At 37.9% G+C, this 27,630-nt stretch overlaps 1 protein-coding gene across 4 annotated transcripts in view; it reads right to left on the reverse strand.

Annotated features, from left to right (window-relative positions):
* The window catches only part of RBM25 (RNA binding motif protein 25), a 54,553-nt gene that overhangs the window by 19,065 nt on the left and 7,858 nt on the right, over positions 1–27,630 (reverse strand). For all 4 annotated transcript variants that reach the window (XM_082863917.1, XM_082863914.1, XM_082863915.1 and 1 more), the window contains 8 exons: positions 21,800–21,849; positions 19,539–19,706; positions 13,687–13,744; positions 12,699–12,859; positions 7,683–7,868; positions 5,922–5,975; positions 5,609–5,692; positions 1,849–2,135 (listed from right to left, as the gene is read on the reverse strand). In XM_082863917.1, the coding sequence (XP_082720043.1) occupies positions 1,849–2,135; positions 5,609–5,692; positions 5,922–5,975; positions 7,683–7,868; positions 12,699–12,859; positions 13,687–13,744; positions 19,539–19,706; positions 21,800–21,849 (1,048 nt within the window). The remainder of the gene's footprint in view (positions 1–1,848; positions 2,136–5,608; positions 5,693–5,921; positions 5,976–7,682; positions 7,869–12,698; positions 12,860–13,686; positions 13,745–19,538; positions 19,707–21,799; positions 21,850–27,630) is intronic.

Below are 27,630 nucleotides of genomic sequence, written 5' to 3' on the forward strand. Positions count from 1 at the left end.
TTTCTGCAGAATTGTAAACTCCTCTTTACAAGTCAGAAAGACGTAGAATATAATCCTGGCCCCAAATTCTGAACTGCTTTCTATACTCAATGTTAATGCTTATCAGCATCTCAGAAAACAAACAAAAAAACCTAGATATGAGAAATACTAAGGGCCAACGAACATGTTACAAGATAGTCTACTTCACTAGTGATCAAGGAATACAGATATTGGCAAAGGTGAGAAGCAAAGAGCATTCTGGCATGTTGCATGGGTAAACTAGAACTACAGCTGACTCTTGAACAACATGAGTTTGCATTGTGCAGGTCCACTTATACAGAGTTTTCTCAATAGTAAATACTACAGTACTACACAATCCGAGGTAGGTCAAATCCACAATTGGTTGAATCCATGGACGAAGAACCGCAGATATGGAAAACCGTGTATACAGAGGGCCAACTATAAGTTATACTCGAATTTTTGCCTGCACAGAGGGTCGGCACCCCTAACCCCAGCATTGTTCAAGGGTCAACTGTACATCTATCAGTAATAAAAAGTTCTCAAGTATTTAATTCAGAGTGATAAAACCAAACTGCAGATTTGTGATACCATGGATATAATTATACAAATTTATGTATATATATGATATGAAACAGTACACTGTAGTAAAAGTATAAAACCACTCATTTTAATACATGTCAAATTCTCAATAGCGGTTATTCAAGAGAATAATGGTTATTCCAGTGCAAGAAGGAAGGGAAGGATTTTAATGCCCACTAAAGATAATAAGAGTCCTGAATTCCAGTTCCAGCAACCGGTGGACCTCCCTTCAGCTATAATCAGGTAGAATAATATCTCAACCCAGTAATGTATATTTGAAAACTAGCTTGGGAAATAAAAAAGGTGGGATTTCCTCTCTTGCCTCCGTCTACTGGCTTCCTTCTACTCATGCCCTTCTCCAATTCCTCTGTTCACTTTTGCGCTACCTCATTCCTAAAGAATTTGAGATATGTCATATGAATTCAGTATAATTATGAAAAAATTTACATAAAACCAAACCAAACCAAAGTGAAATAACTTACTAGAAGCCATAAAGAAACAGTAAACTTAGAGCCTGGGAGGTTAAGTTGTGGCCACGCAGTGGGCTATAGGACCAAACAGACACCAGGAGCTAAAAGCAGTGGTACTAGAGCCGATTTCCCACTAGAAGGGACCTCAATCAAACAGTGACTAGAGAAAATGCCCACTGACCAAGTGAGAGAACAAGGAATCGTGTCTATTCAAAACACTGGGTGGACGGCTGGTGTGTGCTGGTTCTGTATAAAAACTGGCTTCAGACCGAAACTAACACTGAAGTTGAAAATTGTTAATTTAACCAATATATTTTTCTTTTTTTTTAGTTTATTTACTTTTGGCTGTGTTGGGTCTTCGTTGCTGTGTGCAGGCTTTCTCTAGTTGCGGTGAGTGGGGGCTACTCTTCATTGCGGTGCGCGGGCTTCTCATTGCGGTGGCTTCTCTTATTGCGGAGCACGGGCTCTAGGCACGCGGGCTTCAGCAGTTGTGGCTCACGGGCTCTAGAGTGCAGGCTCAGTAGTTGTGGCACACAGGCTTAGTTGCTCCGCGGCATGTGGGATCTTCCCGGACCAGGGATTGAACCTGTGTCCCCTGCACTGGGAGGCAGATTCTTATACACTGCACCACCAGGGAAGCCCTTAACCAATATTTTACATGTGTGTGAGACAGCAAGCCAGGTATGCTTCGTGTCTCAGGAAGTTCTATCACTACATCCATGCAAATGGCCCAAGAAGAGTACTAACCTGCAGTTCTATTAAAGCTATCAAGCACACAGTAACTTCCATAAAGCCTTACCTTGATCGACTGCGATCCTTATTCCGATCTGAACTCCTTTCTCGATCACGGTCCCGATCTCTCTCTCGATCCCGATCTCGATCTCTCTCTTTTGTCCGGTCACGATCCCTATCCCGTTCTCGTTCCCGCTCCCGTTCCTTCTCCTTTTCTCGTTCACGTTCTCTTTCCCTTTCTCGTTCCCGTTCTCGCCTTTCTCGTTCCCTTTCACGCTCCCTCTCTCTTTCTCTCCGTTCTTTCTCAATTTCCTGTCTTTCTTTTTCCTTTTTGCCTTTCTCTTCTTCCAGTTTCTAGAAACCAATAAAAGTACTTTTAGAGTTAACTCTATAGCTCCAGTATTGAGACTTTTCCCGGCGCAAAGCCCAATATTGGGAACGACCAAAAACAAAAAAAAAAACAAACCCAAACCACTGGTACTTTAATATTAAATACTTGTGGTTTTACTTAACAAATAAAACTGAAGCAATCACAAGCCTAGATAGATTTCGTGCAAAACCATACACTCTAAACAGACCAGGAATCTCCAATCTTGGATGCTGGGAGATTGTGTCAAGTGTGGCTGACCACTCAATGATTGTGTAGTAACTAAAATGACCATGAGGAGTGTGATGGTTCATAATAATTTCTAGAAATACAATCACTTGGCTACAATGTAATTCTTCCCATTATGAATTTCTTTAAATCAGTGGGACTACTGCTGCTACTATAACCCCAGATTCCCATTACCTAACGATTATTAGTTGAGTATTTTAAAGGGGAGGTGGGGGAAGAGAGTCAGGTCACTGGAATGCAACTAAATAATCTTCTGCCCTCTGGTTTGCCCACCCTCCAAAAGACAAGCTGAATTCAGCCAATATCTACCCTATCACCTATGGAAACATTTACTCCCACCATTACAAGATGGACAGCCCACCAAATACAAAAAGTTTGAAAATCACTTGCTTCAAGCAAAAAATGTGCATAATCATAATATTTTTATTTAATTAATTTTTGGCTTAATGTTAAAAGCAACATATTTATGCCCATTATGCCTATAAGACAATGAAAATACATTAACAGTGATAAATCCATCCTTGGAAGGAACGATTGCGTATTAACTTACAGATGCTGTGCTAGGACATGGATCGCCAACACTGGATTAACCTTGCCTACAAGCTATGCTTCTGGGAGGAAGAGCAAGTACATGGTTCACAAATAAACCAAATAACATTCAGACCAAGTTTGTACCCTGACAAGATTACCAGTGCACCACACGGTTTCTACACAAACTCAGAAAAAAAAATACCCCAAACAGGAAAAACAAAAACAAAACATTTTTCCTTTGGTTCCATGTTTAGTGTCACCGAAATGAAATTTAAATGACAACAATAAAATGTGCATTTTTTTCTTTTCTCAGTCATGTAAAGCATTTAAAACAACTTTAAAAAGCAATCTTACCTGTTATACTCTCTTTCTCTTGCTCATGGATCAGAGAACTGATAGAAGATTACGAAAGAAAAGCTAATGCATGAGAAATCAATATATTCAGCTGTGGTGCCAGCCTTATATCAAAATGGAACGCAGGCCAAGCCAATACTGAATACATTGAAATTACAAAGGGAAGAGAAAAGAAATGGCAAAAAGAGGACAGAAACTGAAAACTATTTAAAGGGGTAAATTCTAATTTTTGAAACAGTACTATAATGGAATAAAAAAATGTGTATTGTAAAATGAGGCTAGACTACATAAAACTTACCTCAGTGTCATACACTTATAAGAAATTTGTTTATTTCTGAGATAATAAATACTTACAGATTATTTTAGCTGTTCCAATAATAATTTCTTTTGTAGAGTCCCTCAATTGTTTTATGCTTGCCTATTCACTACACTACTTATTTCTTAAATGTCTAGTTCCACTTATGTAAATGATTTGTTTCAGAACTCATTTCAAAAGTTTTGTTCTAAGTAAATGAAAAAGTGAGTGAATCTTGTCCATATTAAATGCAATTCTAAAAGATTATATTAGATTATGTATGCAGTAAATAGATACACACACACGTATATATTTTTTAAGACAAAGACTGGAGAAAGAGGAAATGAAGTGGTCTAAAAAGACATAAGAAAGTAGTGAAATAATGAAGAGGAAAGGACAGAAAAAAAAAATCATAAATCTTACCTTATTCTCTCTTCAGACTCGTCCGTGCTGTAAATGGACGCCCCCTGCCACGCTGATACCCTGACAGTCTGTGGTTATTTAATAAACTCATACCAAAACATGCAAAGGTTCACTGAGCTCAATTTTTGTTACCGAAGTTTCAAATATCCCCTTTAACCATACCCCCCCGATAAAAAAAACTGTTTTTCTTTTTCACTTTGATTTTTATTTTTAAAACACATTTTGGAAATTCAAAACATTCTCCCCACAGTGAAATACGTGTAAGGCAGTCAAAGGCCTGACAGCTTCTCAAACTCTGAAGCAATTACCTTTTGAATTAATTTTTTAAAACATGATTTCCTTATACTTTACCAATGACATGACAGGATTTAACAAATAAAAGGGGGTAAACCACACACACACTGTATACCATTTTCAAGCTTGCTCAGAAAATTTTGAGTACTGAACCTAACCAAAAGTATTCCTCTAAAATGACTTCCCATGGACTAACTTTTTAACTCTCAAAATTAATCTGGGAGAACTACAGTTGTGCTTTTAGACATACTTAATTCCTGAAAAGGCCCTGTGTATGTGAGCTAGGGCTCGGCATCATGATAATAATGTGTTCAGCAGCATCGATTCGATGGCATTAACTGTCAACATGGGATTTCGAAAGCTATAAGAAAAAGTAAGATTAAATAAAAGAAAAAATGAACACTTAACATCTCACTGAGTTAAAGGTCACTCAATCTTAGGAAAGAACCAGTAACATCTTATTATCTCTAACATCAAAATACATTTCACGCAGTGTCTGCATTTCACCGTCCATAAGCATCACCTTCAACACCAGGGAACATTCACAGATGCACTGTCATTGAGAGAAGCTTTCAATAGGCAAAACTCGTGAGTGGGATTTACTATGAACAAATACCCGTTTCCAAGCCAGTTACCCCTTTGCATATTTTTCTGAGGGGGCATCCATAAATATAATAAAAAACAGAAGCTCATACTTACATCCTATTCCTTGTTACTTTCCAAGCTGAGAGTTTCATCTTGCATTAGTCACCATATGATCTCTATCATAATGGTGGGGGTCAATGAATAGATTAGCTTTATGGGAATTTACAGTTCTTCCATGCATCTAAAATTTGGTAAGTCTGGTAACCACTGACCTACTTTTTAAAATCTCCCCCTCTCAAATCTATACAAATATAATCTTAAATTTTAATCTCAGCTCTAAAGAAAAGGTTTTCCTAAGATTAAGTTAAATAACTGCCCCCAGAAATACACTACAGTGTATGTTATTCTGCTGCCCCCTTGAATCTAGTTTAAATCTGACCTTGATGTTTATGTTGAAATCTAAAAATAAAACTAGCTTTTATTCATATTAAAGTGAGATGACTGCAGAGTAGTCAGTAACTGAAAAAGCTACGTACAATATGCCAAGGACAACACTAATATGGTAATGGTCTTCTGTTTCTTTGTTTCTATCTAAATATCAATTAAACCTATATAAAAAGCATTTAAAATTATATTCTACTGTAAGGTTGATTTTTCTTTTTTTGTCTGTTTGCTTTGGATTCTGTAAAAAGTCTAGATTGGTATCAAGTGAAAAAACAAGAATACTACCTTGTGTGTGTCTCTGAATTTGCTGATCTCTCGGGATATCAGGTCTCTTTTGTCTTCTTCCATTTCTATAGCATTTATATCCTCCTAAAAGACAAGGGGGACAGGTGGGAATGCATAACGATCAATCTACACTGACAGAAATTAAAGGTTAGATGTTCTGTACAGGTTTTACAAAAGACAGGAGTAAATAAAAAACTTATGTAGTAACAAATCCAACAATCTAAGTTAAATAGTAAAGAGTTAGACAAGAATCACAAATCTGGCAATTAGCAGTAAACGTAAGTTATTGCCAAAGTCTATAATGTAAACTAACCTTAGTGATGAGTGGATAAGGGATCAGTGGGGCCACTGGAAATCTGCGAAAAATCTGCGGAAAAATCCACAAAGATTAAAACAAACAAATAAGCGTTCATATTACTCTGAAAAACAATTTTCTGTATGTTTATACTGTAAGCAAGATTTCTGTAACATTTTCTTGATTTCAAATTACTTGATAATAAAAAAGATTTCACTCACTCTATAACCCCTCCCATGACCCACCACTTCCTCTCCCTCCAACACCCCCAACCAGTGGAATAAGGAGGGTCTCGCACTAGCAGTGCTTCTTCCTTGATTCCTTCCAAGACAGAGGAAACAATCATAACAACAAAATTTACCCATAATTCCTGCCATAGAGCAGGATTTCTTGGATTCTCTCCTCCCAACCCGTATCAAACAAATATGTCAAATTATTTTCTCCTTTACCATTAATGGGGGAAGAGGAAGAACAAACCCTACAGGTCTTAATTACCCTATACCTGACTGACTCTTACCAATTACCATTCCCAGTGATTGGCAGTTCACTAGACAGGTTCTTATGGCCCCATGAGGAAGAACAAGCCAAGTAATAAAAATGTATCTGGGGCTTCCCTGGTGGTGCAGTGGTTGGGAATCCGCCTGCCAATGCAGGGGACACGGGTTCGAGCCATGGTCTGGGAAAATCCCACATGCCATGGAGCAACTAAGCCCGTGCACCACAACTACTGAGCCTGCGCTCTAGAGCCCACGAGCCACAAGTACTGAAGCCCGTGCACCTAGAGCCCGAGCTGCACAACGAAGAGTAGCCCCCACTTGACGCAACTAGAGAAAGCCGCACGCAACAACAAAGACCCAATGCAGCCAAAAATAAGTAATAAATAAATTTATATATAAAAAAGAAAATGTATCTGATGTATCTGGCCACGAAGAAAACTGAAGATGGACTAATAAGGCAATAAAATGCAAAACAGTATGAACTATAACTACCCCTTGATATTAAATCACAATATATGTTTCATAGTACTACTTTTCCAGGGCATATACAATCCATTCATATAATACACTTCCAATATTTTTAAAGAACACTCCCTATAATTTCTCTAAGTATATTCAAATTAAATGAATATAAGAAAACCAAACATTTTCTCTCAACCTGGACTCCCTATTGTTCAATTAGCTTAGGATGACAAAAGTAGGTGATGATATAATACACTGGGGAGGAGTGTTTCATCTCATGATGTTCTTTCATAGTACTCCAGTTATAAGGCCAATAGCACTACTGTCCATGGAAGGAAATGAGACGTGGCTTATAAGGAAAGGTGGCTAAAAATTTGAAAATGGGTCAAAATCCTCACTGAATGAGACCTGGTATCCCGCTTGGAGTAGAGACAGAAGAAAAATAATAAGGGAGTAAGGCAAAACAAGGCCAACCCCTTTGTGACAAAAGGGGAAAAAAAATCTTACTTTGTCCCTTAATATCAGTTCCTATTCATCACTCAAGTCTGGGGGTTTTTTCCCCCTTACTTAATGAATCCACAAATATGCACAAGCTTCCATGTCACTGCATTTCAAACATGCGAAACAGGAACATTGTGGTAAAAAAAAATTAGGAAGTTAGTTGGTAAAACATGGTCAAATTAGCCTTAACAGTATATTGTTTAAAACGCTAGTCATTCTACTTTCCCCTCAGAAGTTGGAAATAATGAAAGCACAAGAGTGACAGTACAAAATGTAAACTGTAGGAATGACTCTGTTGTCAGAAATCAGTAACACATACGTCCTCCTTCTTTTCCTTCTTCTTCTTCCTGGGGTGAGAGTCAGATTCTTGCGAGGGGGCATTGAGCTCACTGGAGTATTCCCGTATTAAAACTTCAATGGCCCCTTTGATCATCTGATCTCTTCTCTTTGTTTCTTCATCCAAGGCTTCTTCGTCATCATTAGTGACAGTTTCTGGCCTGGCATTCTTAAAAAAAACAAGGCAGATTCAGGAGAGGGAAGGGGAAAATCAAACAAGAAAATCAAAATCATTCTAAAACAAGTTAGTACACAAAACAAACATGTTTTCTCCCAAACATCTCTGCAGTCCTATTAAATGCAGATTTGGATTTATTCCTAACTTCACAAAACTAAACTTCATTTGTTTTATTGTTTTTTCCTTCGATACACTGTACTTTACGATTTTCTTTTCCTTTCTACCCTTGATAGTTAACATTCTGACCCCTAACCAGCTACAGAAAGACTGAAATCACAGGGCTAGCGTACTACACATCTGCAAAGCTTTCACAATTTTTCAGATTGTCTTGCTCAATACCTGCACAGACTAATGATGTTTACTGAATAACTCATTCAAAGTTGAAAACTTTATTACATGAAAAAAGCAAATTACAATTTTATGTACACTATGGTAGCCACCATTTAAAATAAACAAAAACAGCGACTTCCCTGGCGGTCCAGTGGTTAAGACTCTGCACTTCCACTGTAGGGAGCGCGGGTTTGATCCCTGATCGGGGAACTAAGATCCCATATGCCGTGCATATGGGATCTTAGTTTATTTATTTAAGAAATTTATTTCTTAAATTTGCTCAACAAACTCTTAAGAGCCTACCCTATGCAAGATACTATGTTAGATGGTACAAAATTCAAAATTAAAAAAATAACTTGCCGTTAAGCATTTAACAATACAGGGTAAGAGAAGATTATGATAGAGACAACTTTCACGTTAAGGCATTAAATGTGATATTATAAAACTAACCACTCTTTACTTTCTCAAACCTGCCTCTTCATCTAATATTCTTGTAACCAACTTTCTACTTGGCATCTGGGATAAAGAAGAGATGCTTTAACCAAGGACTGTAATTAAATTGTTTACATTATTTACCAAGAATATTGTAAACTAAAATTGTGGTGATGTGTTCCTTTCTTATTCTAAATCAATAACATATCACAATAAGGTCTTTATGCAGCTTTCACTAAAATCCCTTCAGTGATACTCTGCTTCTCCAAAAGTTTTAAATGAAAGAATTAAACCACCAGTAACTTGTCACTGAAACCGTAGGTCCTGAGATACATATGGCTATTTCAACCCAAATACTCAGCTGTTGAGACCTAAATTCTTTATTATGAAAATATACCTCATGAGGGAACATCCAGTCTGTCTTCAGCATTTTCCCTACATTCTAAATTTCTTTCCATGAACCCTCTACATCTCCATGCTTTTTTTAAGCATAAGGATTGAGGTGGGGTTATAAATCCAAAGGCTTACTCAACTAAAAATACTCATAGCCCCTAAATTCCCTACCACCATCATCCTAAACCAAAACTTAAATATTAGTATAGCTGGTCTTACCTAAATTAGAAGTAAAGCATTTGGAATGAACTAGTTCACACCACCTTACAAATGACTACTGCCCCTTGATCTATAGAGAAAATGTACATTTTTAGAAGGAAAGCTTATGAGCCCAAATCTCTTAACCAATTGTTAATGTAAGAAAAACAAAAGTAGCAATATGTACCATGGAAGGAAAAGTTATTTTTAGTTTCAACTTAAACTCTACCTCTGGGTCCTGAACCACAGACAGTTTCCCGATTTCCAGTTTTTTCTTCCACTTCAGAAACAGAAAGCACATTCAGTAATACTGAGCAGCAAAAAGTGAAGGGTTTGGAAGTACAAGAGGATCAAAGAAATCAACTGAATATCTGAGATGTTTACATGGCCCACCTATTTGGCTCTTTTCAGAGGAATTAAAAGTTTCCATAGTAAAGCTGCTAGCTGGAGAGTTAGAAAGCAGCTCTACTAGACTCACTCTTTGGCACTGACCTCCTAGAGTTCAAAACAAGAACTTCTTTGGGAACTAAGCAAATGCAGTTCTTTCTTTTGAGAAAATGTAGATTCAACCAGACTAATTTCCAGGCAAAGATGTGAAGATGTTCCTACCTGCAGTATCTGATCTGTCCTCAATTAAAATGTAAAGCAAGCAGCTCTTTCCAAAGATTATTTGTACTTCCACCACTTGGCGGAGTTCATTCTTGAATGTGTGATTAACAAGCACTATCTGTGACGATCAAGCAAATATCTCTACTCCTATACCGCTACTGCTGAACAACCAGAAAGCAACAGGACAAGGACTAGATCAGCGTGGCTACCCCAAATGAAACACTTTTACTAAAGGTCATAAAAGTTGCTTCTACAAATTCTGCAAAATCCAAATAAAAGCTTTTAATCAAGTTACTACTCAAGGCATATAATTCCTCTTAAAATTCTGGGTCAGGAAAAATCTTTCTAGCAAAACTCGTGGTTCTTTTTCAATCGGAGAACTATACAACTAATAGTATTTTTTCTTCTGTCTGGGAATCAGGAAAATGTCTGGATAGGTAGCATACAAGTTTCTCAATGTCTCATTCTCATGTCACCTACTTTAAGTCACTATTTTCTAAATTTCTCCAATAAATTGACAATAAAAGAGAAAGAACAAGTATACTTTCACATCTTACCCTGAAAAATCATGACAAACCTGCAATCTACTCCACAATATACTTATATTTGCTTAAGCTGTTTGAAAAAAAATTTTAACTGACAGAATTGCTCAACATTTTCATTTTACCAGTATTGTTGAGTAAGATCAACACTCCAAGAAAATATACCATGTTTGTCTAATGACTTTAAGTACCTCTGGGCCATGCCAAACACACCCAGAAGTCATGTCTGTTAATTTTTTAAATTTCATTTTATCTGAAATAACCGTTCTGTTTTTATTGGAGGTGGCTTCAATTCCATTCTTGAAGAAAAATATAAACAGATTTCAATTGTGATTCCTCTTATTAATGGTGATTACAAAACAAAGTCACATGATTATACATTTCCTTATTTATTACCTAACTATACAGATTTACTTCATGCTCAGAGAACACCATCTGCAAATGCCACCACTTAAACCGCCTCACAAGCTAAATTTCAAGCTCAGTAAAACAATGAATCCAGGGAATTATATAAAAAACTTTGAAGACACTGAATGCATGCTTTATTTTAAAAAAGAATTCAGTTATCACAGCAAGGAAAATCTAAGAAGTCTTGCTGCAGACAGTTGGCTTTTTTAAGGTTTTACTGGTATGACAGGCAACAGTGCTCATATGAGATAAAATACAATTTCTCTGGAGTGTAAATTGTGTTACTTCCTTTTAAAGCTAGGGAAAGACAGTAAGATTACCAGGTGAGCAACATAACTGCAACTGTTATAATAAATGCTCTCCCCATTCTTGTTATGAGCAAGACCTTAACCCAGGTTCTGTGGAGGTACAAGATGAAAAAACATAGTCTGTGAATTTATTGTCCTGTCTATCTTATAATCAGAGAATGCGGGATACGGGAATGAAACAGGGTACAAGGAGCTGTGAGAGAGCGATACAAACAATACATACTACAAAGCAGACTGATGTAACAACAGTAAAATCCTGTTTTATATGAGAAGAGAGGATTTACTTCTGCCTGAGAGGAATCTAGGACTGATGTCAGCTATATGAATCAAGCAACATTTTAACTACATGGATAGAATTTCAACAGGGAGCTTGGATGAGCAACAAGGACATCAAAGCACAAAGGAGTTTGTAGGGATACATGACTGACACATGAAGGGAATTGATGGAGAAAGCTAGAAAGGTAGACTGGAGCAAGCCTTGGATGCCATGCTAAGAATATGGGCTTTACACTGTGAGAAATTCAAAACCATTAGGATGCATGAGCAGGGGGCTGACATAATTATACTTATGTTTTAGAAATATAGGACAGTACTGTAACAGGCAGATGAGAAGAAAACAATGTAGATAAATCAGTTAAAATACTATTAAAAATCCAGAGAAAGACAAGATTAAGTGAAAAAAAAGCTGTTTACAAAATAATACTTCAGAATTCAATCCTTCATTTATAAAAGGAAAATAAACTCACATATTCCAATTAAAACTATACTCATCCATACAGAGAAAAATGCCTGGAAGAATATGCAACAAAAATGTCTACAGTGCTTACTAATGATGATAGAATTACGGGTGATACTTACCGTCTTCTTTATAGGTTGTTCTATTTTTATGAATTTTTTTTACAATGTTTTTGTAAAGGAGGGAGTGGTGTAACCAAGAAACCTATTTCTACTTTGAATGATAGTGAAAAGCCTGAAGAGAGCAAAAAGGCTGTTTTGTTTTTGTAGAGACAGAAAGGTAATAATCAATCTATTTTAGATCTGTTCAGCTTGACGTGTCAAAAGGAACTAGGAAAGGAAAACAAGGAAATATACACTCAGGTTTTAGCTATTTTTTGCTTTTGTTGAGAGGGAATAATAATGTATACATTACAACAAAACATACAAAAATTTCCTTTACTTTAGCTTCACTTAATAGAGCCACCACCAGATGACAGCAATAAGACTTATTTTCATTCATTTTAGAACCTGTGTACTTCTAAACGAGAGGGCAACTAATAAAAATTTCGTAGGTTGAAATATATTTTGTACTTACTTAAAAGCTGCCTTAATGAATTAGCTCTGTTTGGAATAGTCTGTACCAGTGTTTTCTCTGGCAAGTTAACCTTGTCCAGCCTCCCTTACTACCTTCATCCCAACCTGGAACAAGCAAACCAACAGTCATCCACCCACTATGGGTAGATAAAAGACTTAAAGTAACTATAAACTATAAAAACACCCTCTTGATGATCTTGTGAAGCCCCGTATTAGATTTTTTATAATGAGAAGTATTTACACTGAAGAGCAAAGCTGGCCTAGAGAAGACAATGCTATAAAAAACATACCCCATTAGAAGCTTTCTTCTTTGCTTTCCATTCATCCAGTTGTGCTTTTGTCTTTGCATCAACTTTAACAAGTAGCTTCTTCTCTCCAATCTGCAGGTCATGCAATAACCTGAGAGCACGGAGGGTTGATTCAGGCTCCTTATACTCACAGAATCCAAAGGCTAGCAATGGATGTAAAAAATTAGTGAAATATCAATACAATTATGAAAGATGAAAAATATTTATGAAAAACTGAAATCATTACAGACCAAACATTATAATACAGGGATTATTTATTTTGTCACTCCTCCCTTTCCTGCAATTACCTTTGATACGGATTTCATTTTTAGTACCCTCAAACAACCAAAAGAAAAAAGGGAAAACAAAAACGGGAAATGGGGCTTCCCTGGTGGCGCAGTGGTTGAGAGTCTGCCTGCCGATGCAGGGGACACGGGCTCGCGCCCCGGTCCGGGAGGATCCCACATGCCGCGGAGCGGCTGGGCCCGTGAGCCATGGCCGCTGAGCCTGCGCGTCCGGAGCCTGTGCTCCGCAACGGGAGAGGCCACAACAGTGAGAGGCCTGCGTACCACAAAAAAAAAAACCCCAAAAAACAGGTGTCTCTACCAACTAGTATGAAAAGAACAGTTTGCTTTCAAAACTAAGAGGTTATCTCATCATCTCTTCTCCTACTTTCTTCCTAAGTCCTAATTGTTCCATCTTGATCATACACTCCTGCTCTGAAACAAAAAGGACTTCTTGAAGTTATCTTATAAGAAACCAGTTAGTCTGAATAATTTTTTTCCCTCTCCTACCTCCTTCACGTTATCCTTTTCTACTTTCTCATCTCAACTCTCAGCCAACATCTTCCCAAATGCCTTTAATCCTATTAAAGAGTGAAGACAGAGTGCTAGTAAAACACTCCTATGGTTAAGGACAATGAGAGTAAATGCAAATGTACTTATGCACACAGGTTAAGATGATCTCAATAAATAAGGAAAAATTTACCTACCTTGAAGTTTTCCAGACGCGCCTTGTACTCTCTTCCAGCTCAAAACCAAGCCACATTTCTGTAAAAGAAAACAAACAAAGATCTTTACCACCTAAGCTAATTTATCATGCAAATAAGAGCACAACTATATTCCCGCTAGAAAAAAATAGAAGTTAAAAAAAAAAAATCTTGTCAGCAACTAAATTTTGCAATTCCCAGAAACCTACTATATGAAAGAAACACACAATAAATCATTTTAAAGGAAAATATAAATTCTTACTGATTCTTATTTGTATAAAAGTGCCTACCTTTCAATAAATTAGACACTTTACAGTTATATTTATCCTACAAACATATATATAAAACCAAAATGCCCAAATATTATAATAAACTATAATAAATTTCAGTAAATATTGAGCTCATAAAGACTCTGTTCTAAAACACATGTATATATTATAAAGATTTTTAATGACACAGGGAAATGCTTGACATGGGATGCAAAAATACCTTGAACCATGAAATTGCAGATATACAGTAAAATTTTTAACTATGTAAAGAAAAAAAATTTCCATAAAGTGATCAGAAATATTCCAAAATGTTAATGGGGCAGGTTGTCTGAAGGGTGGGATATTGTTACACTTTGTTTACTTCTAAAGTTCTTAAATATTAGTTCTAATTATTAAAGTAAAAAACGAAGGTTTAAAAAAAGTTTTGTGGAAAATAATAACTGAAGATTGCCTCTCAAAGCTGAGAAATAAGTGGAGTTTTCTCTGAAGGGAAATCTCTTTCCCTTCAGAGAAATTACTAAAATGATAGTCAAAGAACTGGGACTTCCCTGGCAGTCCAATGGTTAAGACTCCACGCTTCCACTGCAGGGTGAGAGGGTTTGATCCCTGGTTGAAGAACTAAGATCCCACATACTGTGCAGCGTGGTCAAAAAATAAATAAATAAAATAAAATAATTTACATACATATATATATATATATAAAAGAAAATTTCCCAGGACTTCCCTAGCAGCACAGTGGTTAAGAATCTCCCTGCCAATGCAGGGGACACGGGTTTGAGCCCTGGACGAGGAAGATCCGCGGAGCAACTAAGCCCATGTGCCACAACTACTGAACCTGCACTCTAGAGCCCGCGAGCCACAACTACTGAAGCCTGCCTGCCTAGAGCCCGTGCTCCGCAACAAGAGAAGCCACTGCAATGAGAAGTCAGTGCAATGTAGAGTAGCCCCTGCTCGCTGCAACTAGAGAAAGCCCACACGCAGCTATGAAGACCCAACGCAGCCAAAAATAAAAATAAATAAATTAAAAAAAAAAAGAATCCACCTGCCAATGCAGGGGACATGGGTTTGATTCCTGGTCCGGGAAGATCGCACATGCTGCAGAGCAACTAAGCTCAGACGCCACAACTACTGAGCCTGTGCTCCAGAGCCCGCGAGCCACAACTACTGAAGCCCGTGAGCTCTAGGGACCGTGTGTCGCAACTACTGAGCTCGTGTGCTGCAACTACTGAAGGCTGAGAGCATAGAGCCCGTGCTCCGCAACAAGAGAAGCTACTGCAATAAGCCCCCACTCTCCACAACTAGAGAAAGCCAGCGCGTAGCAACGAAGACCCAATGCAGCGCACCCCCCCCCCAAAAAACAAAGAAAAAGAAAATTGTCCGTAAGGTCAAACATAGCATGAGGAACAGCAGCAGAATTCAATAAAATTTTGCAAAGACAGAAGATAAATGGATGGATAATAACTCATTCAGTAGAGCAAAGAAAGCTATGACACCAAGTGTCTACAGAAGCAGATACCGATAAGAAGAATTAAGCTAACTGATTCTACAAAACCCAGTGGATCCAGACTGGGTGGGGGAAGGTACAGGGGAGAATGGGGCTTAAGTGTGAAGCTGAATAAAAACAGGTTCTTGCCTGACAATACAAATATGGAATAATCAAAGCCTCAGAGGTTTCAAGCAACTACCCTATCCCCACCCCCAGAGAAGACAGCCTGAAGAGTTACAGTCTGAAGAAAGTGAACAGAACAAGCTTGGGATGTGGAGCACCAGATCTGAAAGATCTGTACGAGATACAGAGTGAGTAAGAAGGGAAGAAAGTAAAGGTATAAGAAGTGCTTGAACTCAGTCCTGCATCTGCAACCTCATACAGGCAGCCAATCATAAACTCACTAGGCATAAAATTGGAAATTTTCTAGAGAAACCAACCAGCCTCAAAGAAAAGACCCCACGGATTAACATTTAAAACCTCTGGCTGCCATTTAGATTACCCTACAAAGATACCCAACATTTTACAAGTTCAGCTTACGTACACAAAAAAGCTTTTAATCCCTAACTCTTAAATATGGACAATCAAGGATCACCAGACATCTAAGTAAAGCCTTAAAAGTGAAAGAGAAATAGAAGAGAGAAATTCAGGAATCCAAAGATAGCTTAAAAAAACATTCTGCTGCATATATAAATCAACAACAGTTTTAAAAAGGGATGTTTCAAACTGAAAACATACACAGATGTCCACACAAAAACTTGTACACAAATATTCACAGCATTATTATTCATAATAACGAAGTGGAAACAATTCAATTGTCCATCAACTGATGGACGGATAAACAAAAGGTGGTACATCCATTAAATGGAATATTCTGGCCATAAAAAGGAACAAAGTACTGCTAACAAGCTACACTACAGATTTATGCTAAGTGAAAGAAGACAACACACAAAAAGCCACATATTCTAAAATTCCATTTACATAAAATGCCCGGAATAGGCAAATCCATAGACAGAAGGTGCAATAGTGGCTGCCAGAGGCTCAGGGGAGGAGAAAATAGGAAGCATTGTTAATGGGTACAGGGTTTCTATTTGGGGTAGTAAAAATGTTCAGGAATTAGACGGTGGTGATGTTTGCACAACTTTCTGAAAATACTAAAAGCCACTGAACTGTATATTATAAAAGGGTGAACTTTATGGTATGTAAATTATATCTCAATAAAGATGTCTTAAAAAATGTCCTCCCAATGTTCTACTTTGGGAAAAAAATGGCATCATCTTGTAAAAGTGTAGATAAGCATGCCCCATGATTCAGAAATTCCACTTCTAAGAGAATACATGACAGAATTTCTTTCATGTTCACCTAGGAAGACGCACTATTACCACTAATTATATAGCAAAACATAATATCAAAAAAAAGGAAAACAATCCATATGACCATCAGTAAAAAATTTGACCATTTATGGCATATTTCTATAATGCAATGGTATATAACAGTGAAAAATAAATAAACTACATATAGGCTGGGTGAAAAAAGCAAATTTTGGAGGAATACAGAACTAAAACTTACAAATTATAAACGTTCATTTATATAAATATATAATTAAAGTAAAAAATATGGACAGGAATGATAAACACCAAACTTAGGATAGTGGATTACCTCTGGTTATTACCTCTGTGGAAGAAAGAAATGGGAATTAGAACCTTCATGTTTTGTTTCTTTGGGATAAAAACTGAAGCTAGTATCACAAAATATTAAGATCTGACTAAGCTAGGTTTTGTGTTTATTTTCTAAACGCCTTTTTTAAAACACTTCTGAAAGCAAGGATCACATGATTTATAAAACAGAACTGGCAATATGTACGTTACTGATAAAATGAAGAAGGAAAAGATTTTAAAATAACTTCTCAACACAGTGGAGATTATGGAGGGAGGGAGTATGGACAGTGTTATTTTTCATTAAAAAAATCATTCAGGGACTTACTTCCCTGGTGGCGCAGTGGTTAAGAATCTGTCTGCTAATACAAGGGACATGGGTTCAAGCCCTGGTCCGGGAAGATCCCATGTGCTGCGGATCAACTAAGTCCACGAGCCACAACTACTGAGCCCACACACCACAACTACTGAAGCTCGCATGCCTAGAGCTCGTGCTCCTCAACAAGAGAGGCCACCGAAATGAGAAGCCCCCGTACTGTGGCAAAGAGTAGCCCCCACTCGCCGCAACTAGAGAAAGCCCGCGCGCAGCAATGAAGACCCAATGCAGCCGAATATTAATTAATTAATTTTAAAAAATCATTCAGTATTTTTTCACTTACAGTGTGCACGTAGGGACTTCGCTGGTGGCGCAGTGGTTAAGAATCCACCTGCCAATGCAGGTGACACGGGTTCCATCCCTGTTCCGGGAAGATCCCACATGCTGCAAAGTAACTAAGCCTGTGAACCACAACTACTGAGCCTGCGTGCCTAGAGCCCATGCTCCACAACAAGAGAAGCCACTGCAATGAGAAGCCCGTGCACCGCGATGGAGAGTAGGCCGTACTCGCAGCAACTAGAGAAAGCCCGCGAGCAGCAACAAAGACCCAACGTAGCCAAAAAAAAGTGCTTTAACAAAAATGTGCATGTAGCACCAGGATAAATTTTTAAAACTAAGAGACAAAGGAAAATCAATGACCAAGTCAAAAAAACTTATATATGCTCAGAATAAAAACTGCAAAAGGAGTCAATCAATCACAATTAGATGCTAAAATTATTGTTTAAAGGCGGCTAAAGAAAAAGACTCACATAGTCCTCAAATACTAACCCAGAGGTTACTTATTAGAGAAAAAGGGACTAAAGGTACCATTACAATGGAGAGATCTGACCACCTTAACCAAGTAACTAAACTTAATACCACCAAAAATGGGACCAAGAGTCGTGGTATGTCTCTTGCTATGCTGCACCTGAAAACAATGCACCACCCATGAACCACTCTTACAAAGAATGCTTACTCTGAATCTAATTATGAGCAATCAATCAAATTCAAATTGGGAGAGACATTCTGCAAAAGACCCAGGCGCTTCAAAAACATCAATGTCATGAAAGACAAAAACAAGCAAACAAAAAGAGGCAGGGAACTGTTCTACAATAAAGGAAATGTCTAAAGAAACATGACAATTAACTGCAATGTATAGGGACTTCCCTGGTTGTCTGGTAGTTAAGACTGCGCACTCCCAATGCAGGAGGGCCCGGTTTGATCCCTGGTCAGGGAACTAGATCCTGCATGCCACAACTAAGAGCCCACATGCCACAACGAAAAAGATCCCGCATGCCACAACTAAGACCCAGTGCAGCCAAATAAATAAATATTTTAAAAAAATAATAATAATAAAGGGCCTCCCTGGTGGCGCAGTGGTTGGGGGTCCGCCTGCCGATGCAGGGGACGCGGGTTCGTGCCCTGGTCCGGGAGGATCCCACATGCCGCGGAGTGGCTGGGCCCGTGGACCATGGCTGCTGAGCCTGTGCATCCGGAGCCTGTGCTCCGCAACGGGAGAGGCCACAGCAGTGAGAGGCCCGCGTACCGCCAAAAAAAATAATAATAATAATAATTGTAATAGTAATAATAATAAAAATAAGTGCGCTCTCTCTCTCTCTCTCTTTCTCTCTCTCTCTATATATATATATATATCCCTGACTGGAAATTACTGGAAAAATTAAATATGAACTATATGTATTTTAATTAACAATACTATATCAGCCTTAAATTTGATAATGGTTTTGTGAAAATGTAGGAGAATATCCTTGATCTTAGGAAATATAAGAAGTATTCAAAGGTGAAATGTAATGTCACAACTTACTCTGAAATTACTCAGAAGAAAAAAAAATCGAGGGGTGTGTGTGTGTGTGTGTGTGTGCGCGCGCGCGCACGCACACGCAGAGTGTGTGTAAATATGACAAAATGTGTTACAAGGGTGTTCACTATTTAATTCATTTAACTTTTCTGCAGGACTGAAACTTTTCAAAATATAAACGAGGAAATTATTCAGAGCCCTCTTGCTAATTTTTCTTTAGTTTGAAATTTATAACAAAAAATTTTTAAAATGAAAAATAAACAGTTTAACTTACAGCAAGGAGCTGTCTTATAAGCATGTCTGAGGCTTTTTCAGAAATGTTGCCAACAAAAACTGTAGTAGTGGGACCACAGTTTTCATCATTTTCTTTAGCCTTCAAGCCTGGATGATCCTTCCGTGCTCCCAAATGTTTTCCAACCATGGACACAGTCGGTACTAAGACCTAAGTGATGAAAGACAATAAAATTGGAACTTGCAATTAAATTTGCTATCATGCTTAATGTAATAACATTAGGCTAAAAACATCAATTTTAAAGTATTAAATATATAGCACATCACCATTACAGGTTCTACATACTTAGTCTAAAACTCCCAAAGCGCATTTTTCATTAACGTGAACTTATTCATGACAAGTAAAGTTCCACTATTGCATTACCTTTCTTTTAAAGACAACTTGGAGGGCTTCCCTAGTGGCTCAGTGGTTAAGAATCTGCCTGCCAATGCGGGGGACACGGGTTCGAACCCTGATCTGGAAGATCCCACGTGCCACAGAGCAACTAAGCCCATGCACCACAACTACTGAGCCTGCGCTTTAGAGCCCGTGAGCCACAACTACTGAGCTCACGTGCCACAACTACCGAAGTCCACGGGCCTAGAGCCCATGCTCCGCAATAAGAGAAGCCACCGCAATGAGAAGCCTGCGCACCGCAATGAAGAGTAACCCCTGCTCACTAAAACTAGAGAAAGCCCGCGCGCAGCGATGAAGACCCAACGCAGCCAGAAATAAATGAATAAATAAATTTATAAAAAACAAAAAAAAAGGAAACAACTTGGAAAGAAATTTTCTTATGTTTAAGACAATCCTTAAATGTTTAAGACATAGTAAATCTCTGCATTCATATAAAAGGAAACTGCAATTATCCCTGCTAATTTTCTTATAGAATATTCAAATACTCCCATAGCACTCTCCCCACACTTAAAGTTTACCTTTTCTCAGTTACTTGTGTTTCTATCTTATTTTCCCTTCATAACATTCAACTTCCCAGAGGAAAGAAATAGTCTTATTCATCTTTGTATTTGAAATTGAATTGAGCAAAACATCCACAGTAGGCACTGAAGTGGTGAGCTGGGGGAGCTGCCTTTTCCTAGGCTAAAATGCAAGAGGGTAAGAGTACCTGTCATGTGGAGGTTTCCCAATAAATGTTTCCCAATGAATGTCGAATGCAAGAAAAGCTGGATTCCCCCTTGGTCTGCCTCACAGCAGATTCCTATTTGTTCATGTAGTTCCTATCTCATCACTTTTTTTTTTTTTGCGGTACACAGGTCTCTCACTGTTGTGGCCTCTCCCATTGCGGAGCCCAGGCTCCAGACGCGCAGGCCCAGCGGCCACGGCTCACGGGCGCAGCCGCTCCGCGGCATGTGGGATCCTCCCGGACCGGGGCACGAACCCATGTCCCCTGCATCGGCAGGCGGACTCTCAACCACTGCACCACCAGGGAAGCCCTCATCACCCTTTTAATATAAATAATACTCCCCGCCTTTTTCAAAACCCACAGGTAGAAAAACAGTTGAAAGTAATGAGACCTACTCTCCCTCACAATGAATTATAAATTAAGACCGGTATTTTACTAATTAACTCAAAGAAAATTTTTAGTTAAATAAATGTTTTAAGAGGGTTATTATTTATTCACATGTTACAGTATACTAGCATTCTTACCTAAGATGCCTAGAGTGTACAGAGCTTTTATGAATGTAGAGAATTAAAGTTCAAGACATAAGACTGAATAATGAAACACTTCAGCAGAGGAAAGGCTTCAATAAAACTTTACAAAGCTTGAAGATACCATACTAGAGGACAGAGAAAAAATAGCTTGGAAGAAGCTAAAAATTAGGTAGGTGGGAGGAAAGAGTAGAAATATATTCAACTTTCATTTCAAAATTTAGATTTCTGCTAGATCATTCCTCCTTTTTCTTTTAAGAAATCAGACATGTCAGATCACTTCTCCTATCTCCCAGGATCAAGACACGAGGGCATGATGAAAGAGTCAATGTCTAAATCTGAAATAACAGTATATGAAGAGTCTAGAGAATAAAAGGGAGATCACTAAACTATTTAGGGAGCATATTTTAGGGGCAAGTGCTTATACGCATAGAGTGAAAACAATACTTATTTAAATAAGTAGTATGATATACATGGATGCTCTTATTCCCTTCCTATTATTCTTTTAAATATTTAAAATAATTTATCTGGGCTTATAAAGTTGTTCAGATTTAAAAGCAGTGGCACTCCTAATTCCTCCTTAAAGTTATACTTACAGTTGGAGCTGGAGCCATAATGCTCATTGGTACAGGAATCATTGGAGTCCCTAAGAAAAAAGCATAATGAATCTTAAGAATATAATTATATATACAACTATATATTGTATATCAACTACATGCCATACAAATAAGTACTTCCAACTCACAGTTCTTTTAAGGGGAAATGTAGGACTAATGAAAATGAGAAATTAATGGATATTTTTCAAAAGCAACATAGTTATCAGGTTGGTCTAAATAAACTTACAAGCAAAAAGACTCTCTAAAAGCAAAAAGACTACCACAGCCTGCTTTTGCCTTAAGGAGTAAAACTGTGGATAGTTATCAATTCATGTTCATCTAGTTCAGTACATCCTCAAAACCAGCAACTTTCATACAGATTTGCTTACAGGTGAACAATGGTATTAATGACTCCTTTAAAGGTAAAAATAAATTCTTTGAAAGTTAAAAAACAAAAGCATCAAATAAGAAATTAATCTGGAAACCTAGGAAGAATCTTGTTATTCCTGGTTATTTAATATAAGCAAAAATCATGAAAAAAAAAATAAGATCAGTAATCTCAGTCACTGTCAAAGAGAAAATCTCTAAGACAAGCATCTACTGCCCTAAGGCTTTTAGACAGCTATCAATGGGCTATCACTATTGACATCTTACTGCAATCTGCAATTTTGTTTTCACCTAAATTGTTTACTAATCAATAGCTGCTACATTGACAGTCCTTGTGTACATAACTAATGACGAAATCTTACCATTTGAGAACTAAGAAAAAGGTTGCAATGAGGGTAAAACCAGTAAAAGATCTGTCTACTAAAACACAAATTTTAAAATGCTTCTAGAAGTATCTCAAGAAGTTCTGAAATCACTTTTCAGTTCAAATTTAGCATCAACTTAAGATAACTGTCCATCTAAGACTGGTAATAAACTCTTAACAACTATCCATTTATTTTCCAATATAACCTATTTAAAATAACCTCAGTTTTAAACAAAATTTTTAGAAGATGAAAATCTAGATACTTACCAATAAGCCTACAGAAGACTGTACAAAATAGAAAAAAAAAAAAGACTGCAGAATCAAATTTGGGTTCTTTTTTTTCCTTTTGCGGTACACGGGCCTCTCACCGCTGTAGCCTCTCCCATTGCGGAGCACAGGCTCTGGACACGCAGGCTCAGCAGCCATGGCTCAGGGCCCAGCCGCTCCGCGGCATGTGGGATCTTCCCAGACCGGGGCACGAACCCGTGTGCCCTGCATCGGCAGGCGGACTCTCAACCACTGCGCCACCAGGGTAAGCCCTGGGTTCAATTCTTGGTTCTATCACTTTTAGCTATGCAAACTTGGGAAAGCTCTTTAACCTCAGCTTCAGTTTCCTCAATTCAAATGAGGTAATTATTTCCTCAGAGTGCCTACTGAGATCATTTATGTGGAGCACTTAAATAGGTGGATACTCAAAACTACCATCAACTCTAAATTTTTCACTTTTAACTTTGCAAAACAAAAGCAAATACTCCATTTACCAACTGTAATCTGTGCAGCACCTCTTCCACAGGTAAACCTTCTATTTAAGAAAACCTTAAGAAAAAGACATTTTGAAAAGAAAATTTTTTTTCCTTTTTAATAGTTACTAAAAGGTTTAATAGTATGGTTCCCACCTCAACTTACTAATTTCATGAAATGCAGAATTTACAAAAATGTACTGCTGCTCATTACAGATCTATGAATGCTACGGTTAAAAAAAAAAAAAAGGCAAAGTGCACAAAGTGTAAACAGTGTATATACCAGCTGAGGTCTAAAAAAAAAAGTAGGGTAGAATAAACATAAGCAAACACAGTGGGATATACTTTACATCTCTGGAGAGCTACACACCAGAAACTGATAAGAAAGACTTCCCCCCCTTTGGGGAAGGGAATGCTCAGGAACTATGGGGGGGGAACTTCCTTTAATCTATAGCATGCATTACTTTTTTTTTTTTTTTTGCGGTACGCGGGCCTCTCACTGTTGTGGCCTCTCCCGCTGCGGAGCACAGGATCCGGACGCGCAGGCTCAGCGGCCATGGCTCACGGGCCCAGCCACTCCGCGGCATGTGGGATCTTCCCGGACCGGGGCACGAACCCGTGTCCCCTGCATTGGCAGGCGGACTCTCAACCACTGCGCCACCAGGGAAGCCCAGCATGCATTACTTTTAAAGGAAAAATTATGTTTTTTTTCTAATTTATTTTCTAATTTAATATATAATGTGATCGCCACATACGTTATCTCAGAGTTCAATTAATTGCAGTAATAGGCAACACAAGAAAATTATACATGAATATGGGTATTGTGGTCTTGAATTATTATACTAGTTTAGCATACTTCTTGTTTTTATTTTTTCAAGTATTTACGCTGCACACAGGATGCAGGTATGAATGAGTTAGCTGTAACTAAAGTCTGATTTATCATTCAAGTATGCTTCCCTAAACAGAAATGATACTGTATGCTATCACAAATGGAATCAGAATTGTTTAATAGCGTTAATACTCTGTGAACAAATGCCCACATTAGTATGGCACTGACCAAACAGACAAGAAGAAATACTGAAAATCTGGTTTTAAGGTCTGCTGACCCATCTTAAAAGATATACTAGGATTAGCCTTAAGAGAAACATGGCCCATTTATCTTCCACTTCCATTTATAATTTGGTATAGTGTTCATCAGAAAATAAGTTACATTTAGTATGTGTTTTTAAAAAATTCAAAGGAATTTAAAATCTTTCCTATAAAACCAATATACTGGTAAGGAACTGATTTTTTTCATTGTCACCGTTCCTGATTCTGAACAAGTTTTATCTCCAATGCCTTAAAATTTCTTCAGAAATAGAAAGTAAACTACTCTTCCCTATAACTCTAATAACACAAACTTTGCTAAAAGTATCATGGTTATTAGTAAAGACTATCAAAAAATAGATCATATTATGAGACTATAAATTAAAGAAAAAAAAATATGGGGACGCCCTCAAATATTGATGCCCAAATGAAAATGGCTCAGGGCACTATCCTTCTCAAGTAATCAATTGGTTTGATGGTTGACAAGTAACTTTTTTCGGTTTTCTATTAACATTATTTTCTTAATCGCCCTTTTCAGGAGAAATTCCTTTACAGTCCATTACAGAGCTGTTAAGTTACTGACTAAAATTCAGTAATTGTTACATGGAATAATAAACTGATAGTACTCAAACGTTCACACTAGGTCCCCGGCAGCAAGGGGTAACAAATACACATCCATGATTATCTAAAAGACCAACTTAACACAGCCAGCTACAAGCATAAATGTCTTAAAAACTTGTACAAGTACTGCATTCTACTCCACAGTATATATGCATAAATAGTAGTTCTGATTTCTTTTTTTTTTTAATTTTGGCTGCGTTTCGTTGCTGCACACGGGCTTTCTCTAGTTGCGACACGCAGGCTTCTCATGGTGGTGGTTTCTCTTGTTGGGAGCATGGGCTCTAGGCGCACGGGCTTCAGTAGTTGTGGCTTGTGGGCTCTAGAGCACAGGCTCAGTAGTTGTGGCGCACGGGCTTAGCTGCTCCATGGCATGTGGGATCTTCCCAGACCAGGGCTTGAACCCGTGTCTCCTGCATTGGCAGGCGGATTCTTAACCACTGTGCCACAGGGAAGCCCTGTTCTGATTTTTTTAAATTATGATTTACCCTCAAATTCCTGAAGTTTTAAATGATACCCCAGAAAAATTGCCATTTTTATCTTGTGACTTTTCACTTACTTCAACACTGCTGTGTACTTGACCTAGGGGTAGGAGGCCCCCAAAGCTGAGCCTCTATAATGTACATGTTATGAATTAACAACCCATCATATAAGCCAACTGCAACGTACTTTTGATTCTGCAACAGTCAAGCTCTTTAGTGAACACTGTTAACTTCAAACACATAATCCAATAGTTAAAGCCAGGTCACTGAAGTAGACCTTTCCTCAAAAAGAAATACTTCTGGATGGTTTACAAGATCATTTGTTCATTTCAGCCTGAATTACATAGATTCTATGCTAAAAGAAAATACTTCTAACCTGCAGATTAAGGAGGGCTCTTAGATACTACCTTTCAGAAGGGAAACTGGGAAACTGATTCTGCATGAAATGCTTTCAACCCCATCAAAATATAAAAATATGTGAACTACCACTCATAAACCAGAGGAAAACTCTTTCTCCTAAACCAATGTTAATTACAAACCTCAAGGTAATGGTTCTCAAATGTGGGTTCTCTTAACTGTGCTTAAATGGATACCTATGAATCACCTGTGAACTTGTTGAAAAGAGACTCCTGAGCCCCAATTTCTGAGGATTTGATTCAGTGGCTTGCGGTGGCGCCTTAAAAATTTTTTTATTTTTTTTAAACCTCGTAAAACATTGGAGAGAAGCTGCTTTTAAATAGCTATTTGGAGAGCTCTCCAAGATTTACTGTCAAGGATTTCCCTGGCGGCGCAGTGGTTAAGAATCCGCCTGCCAATGCAGGGGACATGGGTTCAAGCCCTGGTCCGGGGAGATCCCAAAAGCTGGGGAGCAACTAAGCCCATGTGCCACAACTACTAAGCCTGCACTCTAGAGCCCGCGAGCCACGACTATTGAAGCCTGCGTGCCTAGAGCCCATGAGCCACAACTACTGAAGCCTGCGCGCCTAAAGCTTGTGCTCTGCAATAAGAGAAGCCACCGCAATGAGAGAAGCCCACGCACCACAACGAATAGCCCCCGCTCGCCGCAACTAGAGAATGCCCGTGCTCAGCAACGAAGACCCAATGCAGCCAAAGATAAATAAATTAAAAAAAAGATTTATTGTCAAGTATAAAAAAAAAACAAGGCAGAATAGAATACATAGGATGTTACTGTATATCGGTGTCAAAAGAATAAAACAAAACAAATGGATAGAAAAATAAAAATATCTGAAAGGATAAAGAAGAAACTAATAACCCTGCTTTGTTCCCCCTTTCAGTAAGGGGACGGTAACAAGTTATATGGGAATGTGAGAAAAATTTTCCACTGTATACCCTTCTGATTTTTGAACGTATAGTTTTTAAAACGTATAGTGTTTAAAAATACTGTACTATTTAAAATGTATAGTATTTAAAAATAAATGTATTATCTATATTTTTAAATAAAGACTTTTTAATTTCCCAGATGAGTCTGATACTCAGCCAGAAATGAAAACTATCACCATAGGAAAATGAGACATCACATTTCCAGAATGCTAACAGCTCTTCTACCAACAGTCACATATGTATCATCTTCCTAAAGTTAATACTGCAATGACACAAGGATGGGTTAAAAAAAACCCACAGAATCATTGGTGGGAATGTAAAATGGTGCAGCCACTACGGCAACGGTATGGAGGTTCCTAAATAACTAACAATAGAGCTACCATATGATCCTACAATCCCACTCTTGGGCATATATCTGGAGAAAACTCTAATTCAAAACATACGTGCACCCCAGTGTTCACAGCAGCACTATTTACAATAGCCAAGACATGGAAGCAATCTAAATGTCCATCGACAGATGAATGGATAAATAAGGTGTGGTATGTATTTACAATGGAATATTACTCAGCCATAAAAAAGAATGAAATAATGCCATTTGCAGCAACATGGATGGACCTAGAGATTATCATACTAAATGAAGTCAGACAGAGAAAGACAAATATCATGTGACATCACTTACATGTAGAATCTAAAAATATGATACAAATGAACGTATTTACAAACAGACACACAGACACAGAAAACAAACATGGTTACCAAAAGAGGACAGGGAGAGAGAGAAATTAGGAGTTTGGGACTAGCAAATATGAACTA

Source organism: Leucopleurus acutus (genome assembly GCF_964270905.1).
Source record: "Leucopleurus acutus genome assembly, chromosome: 1".
Classification (NCBI taxonomy): domain Eukaryota; kingdom Metazoa; phylum Chordata; class Mammalia; order Artiodactyla; family Delphinidae; genus Leucopleurus; species Leucopleurus acutus.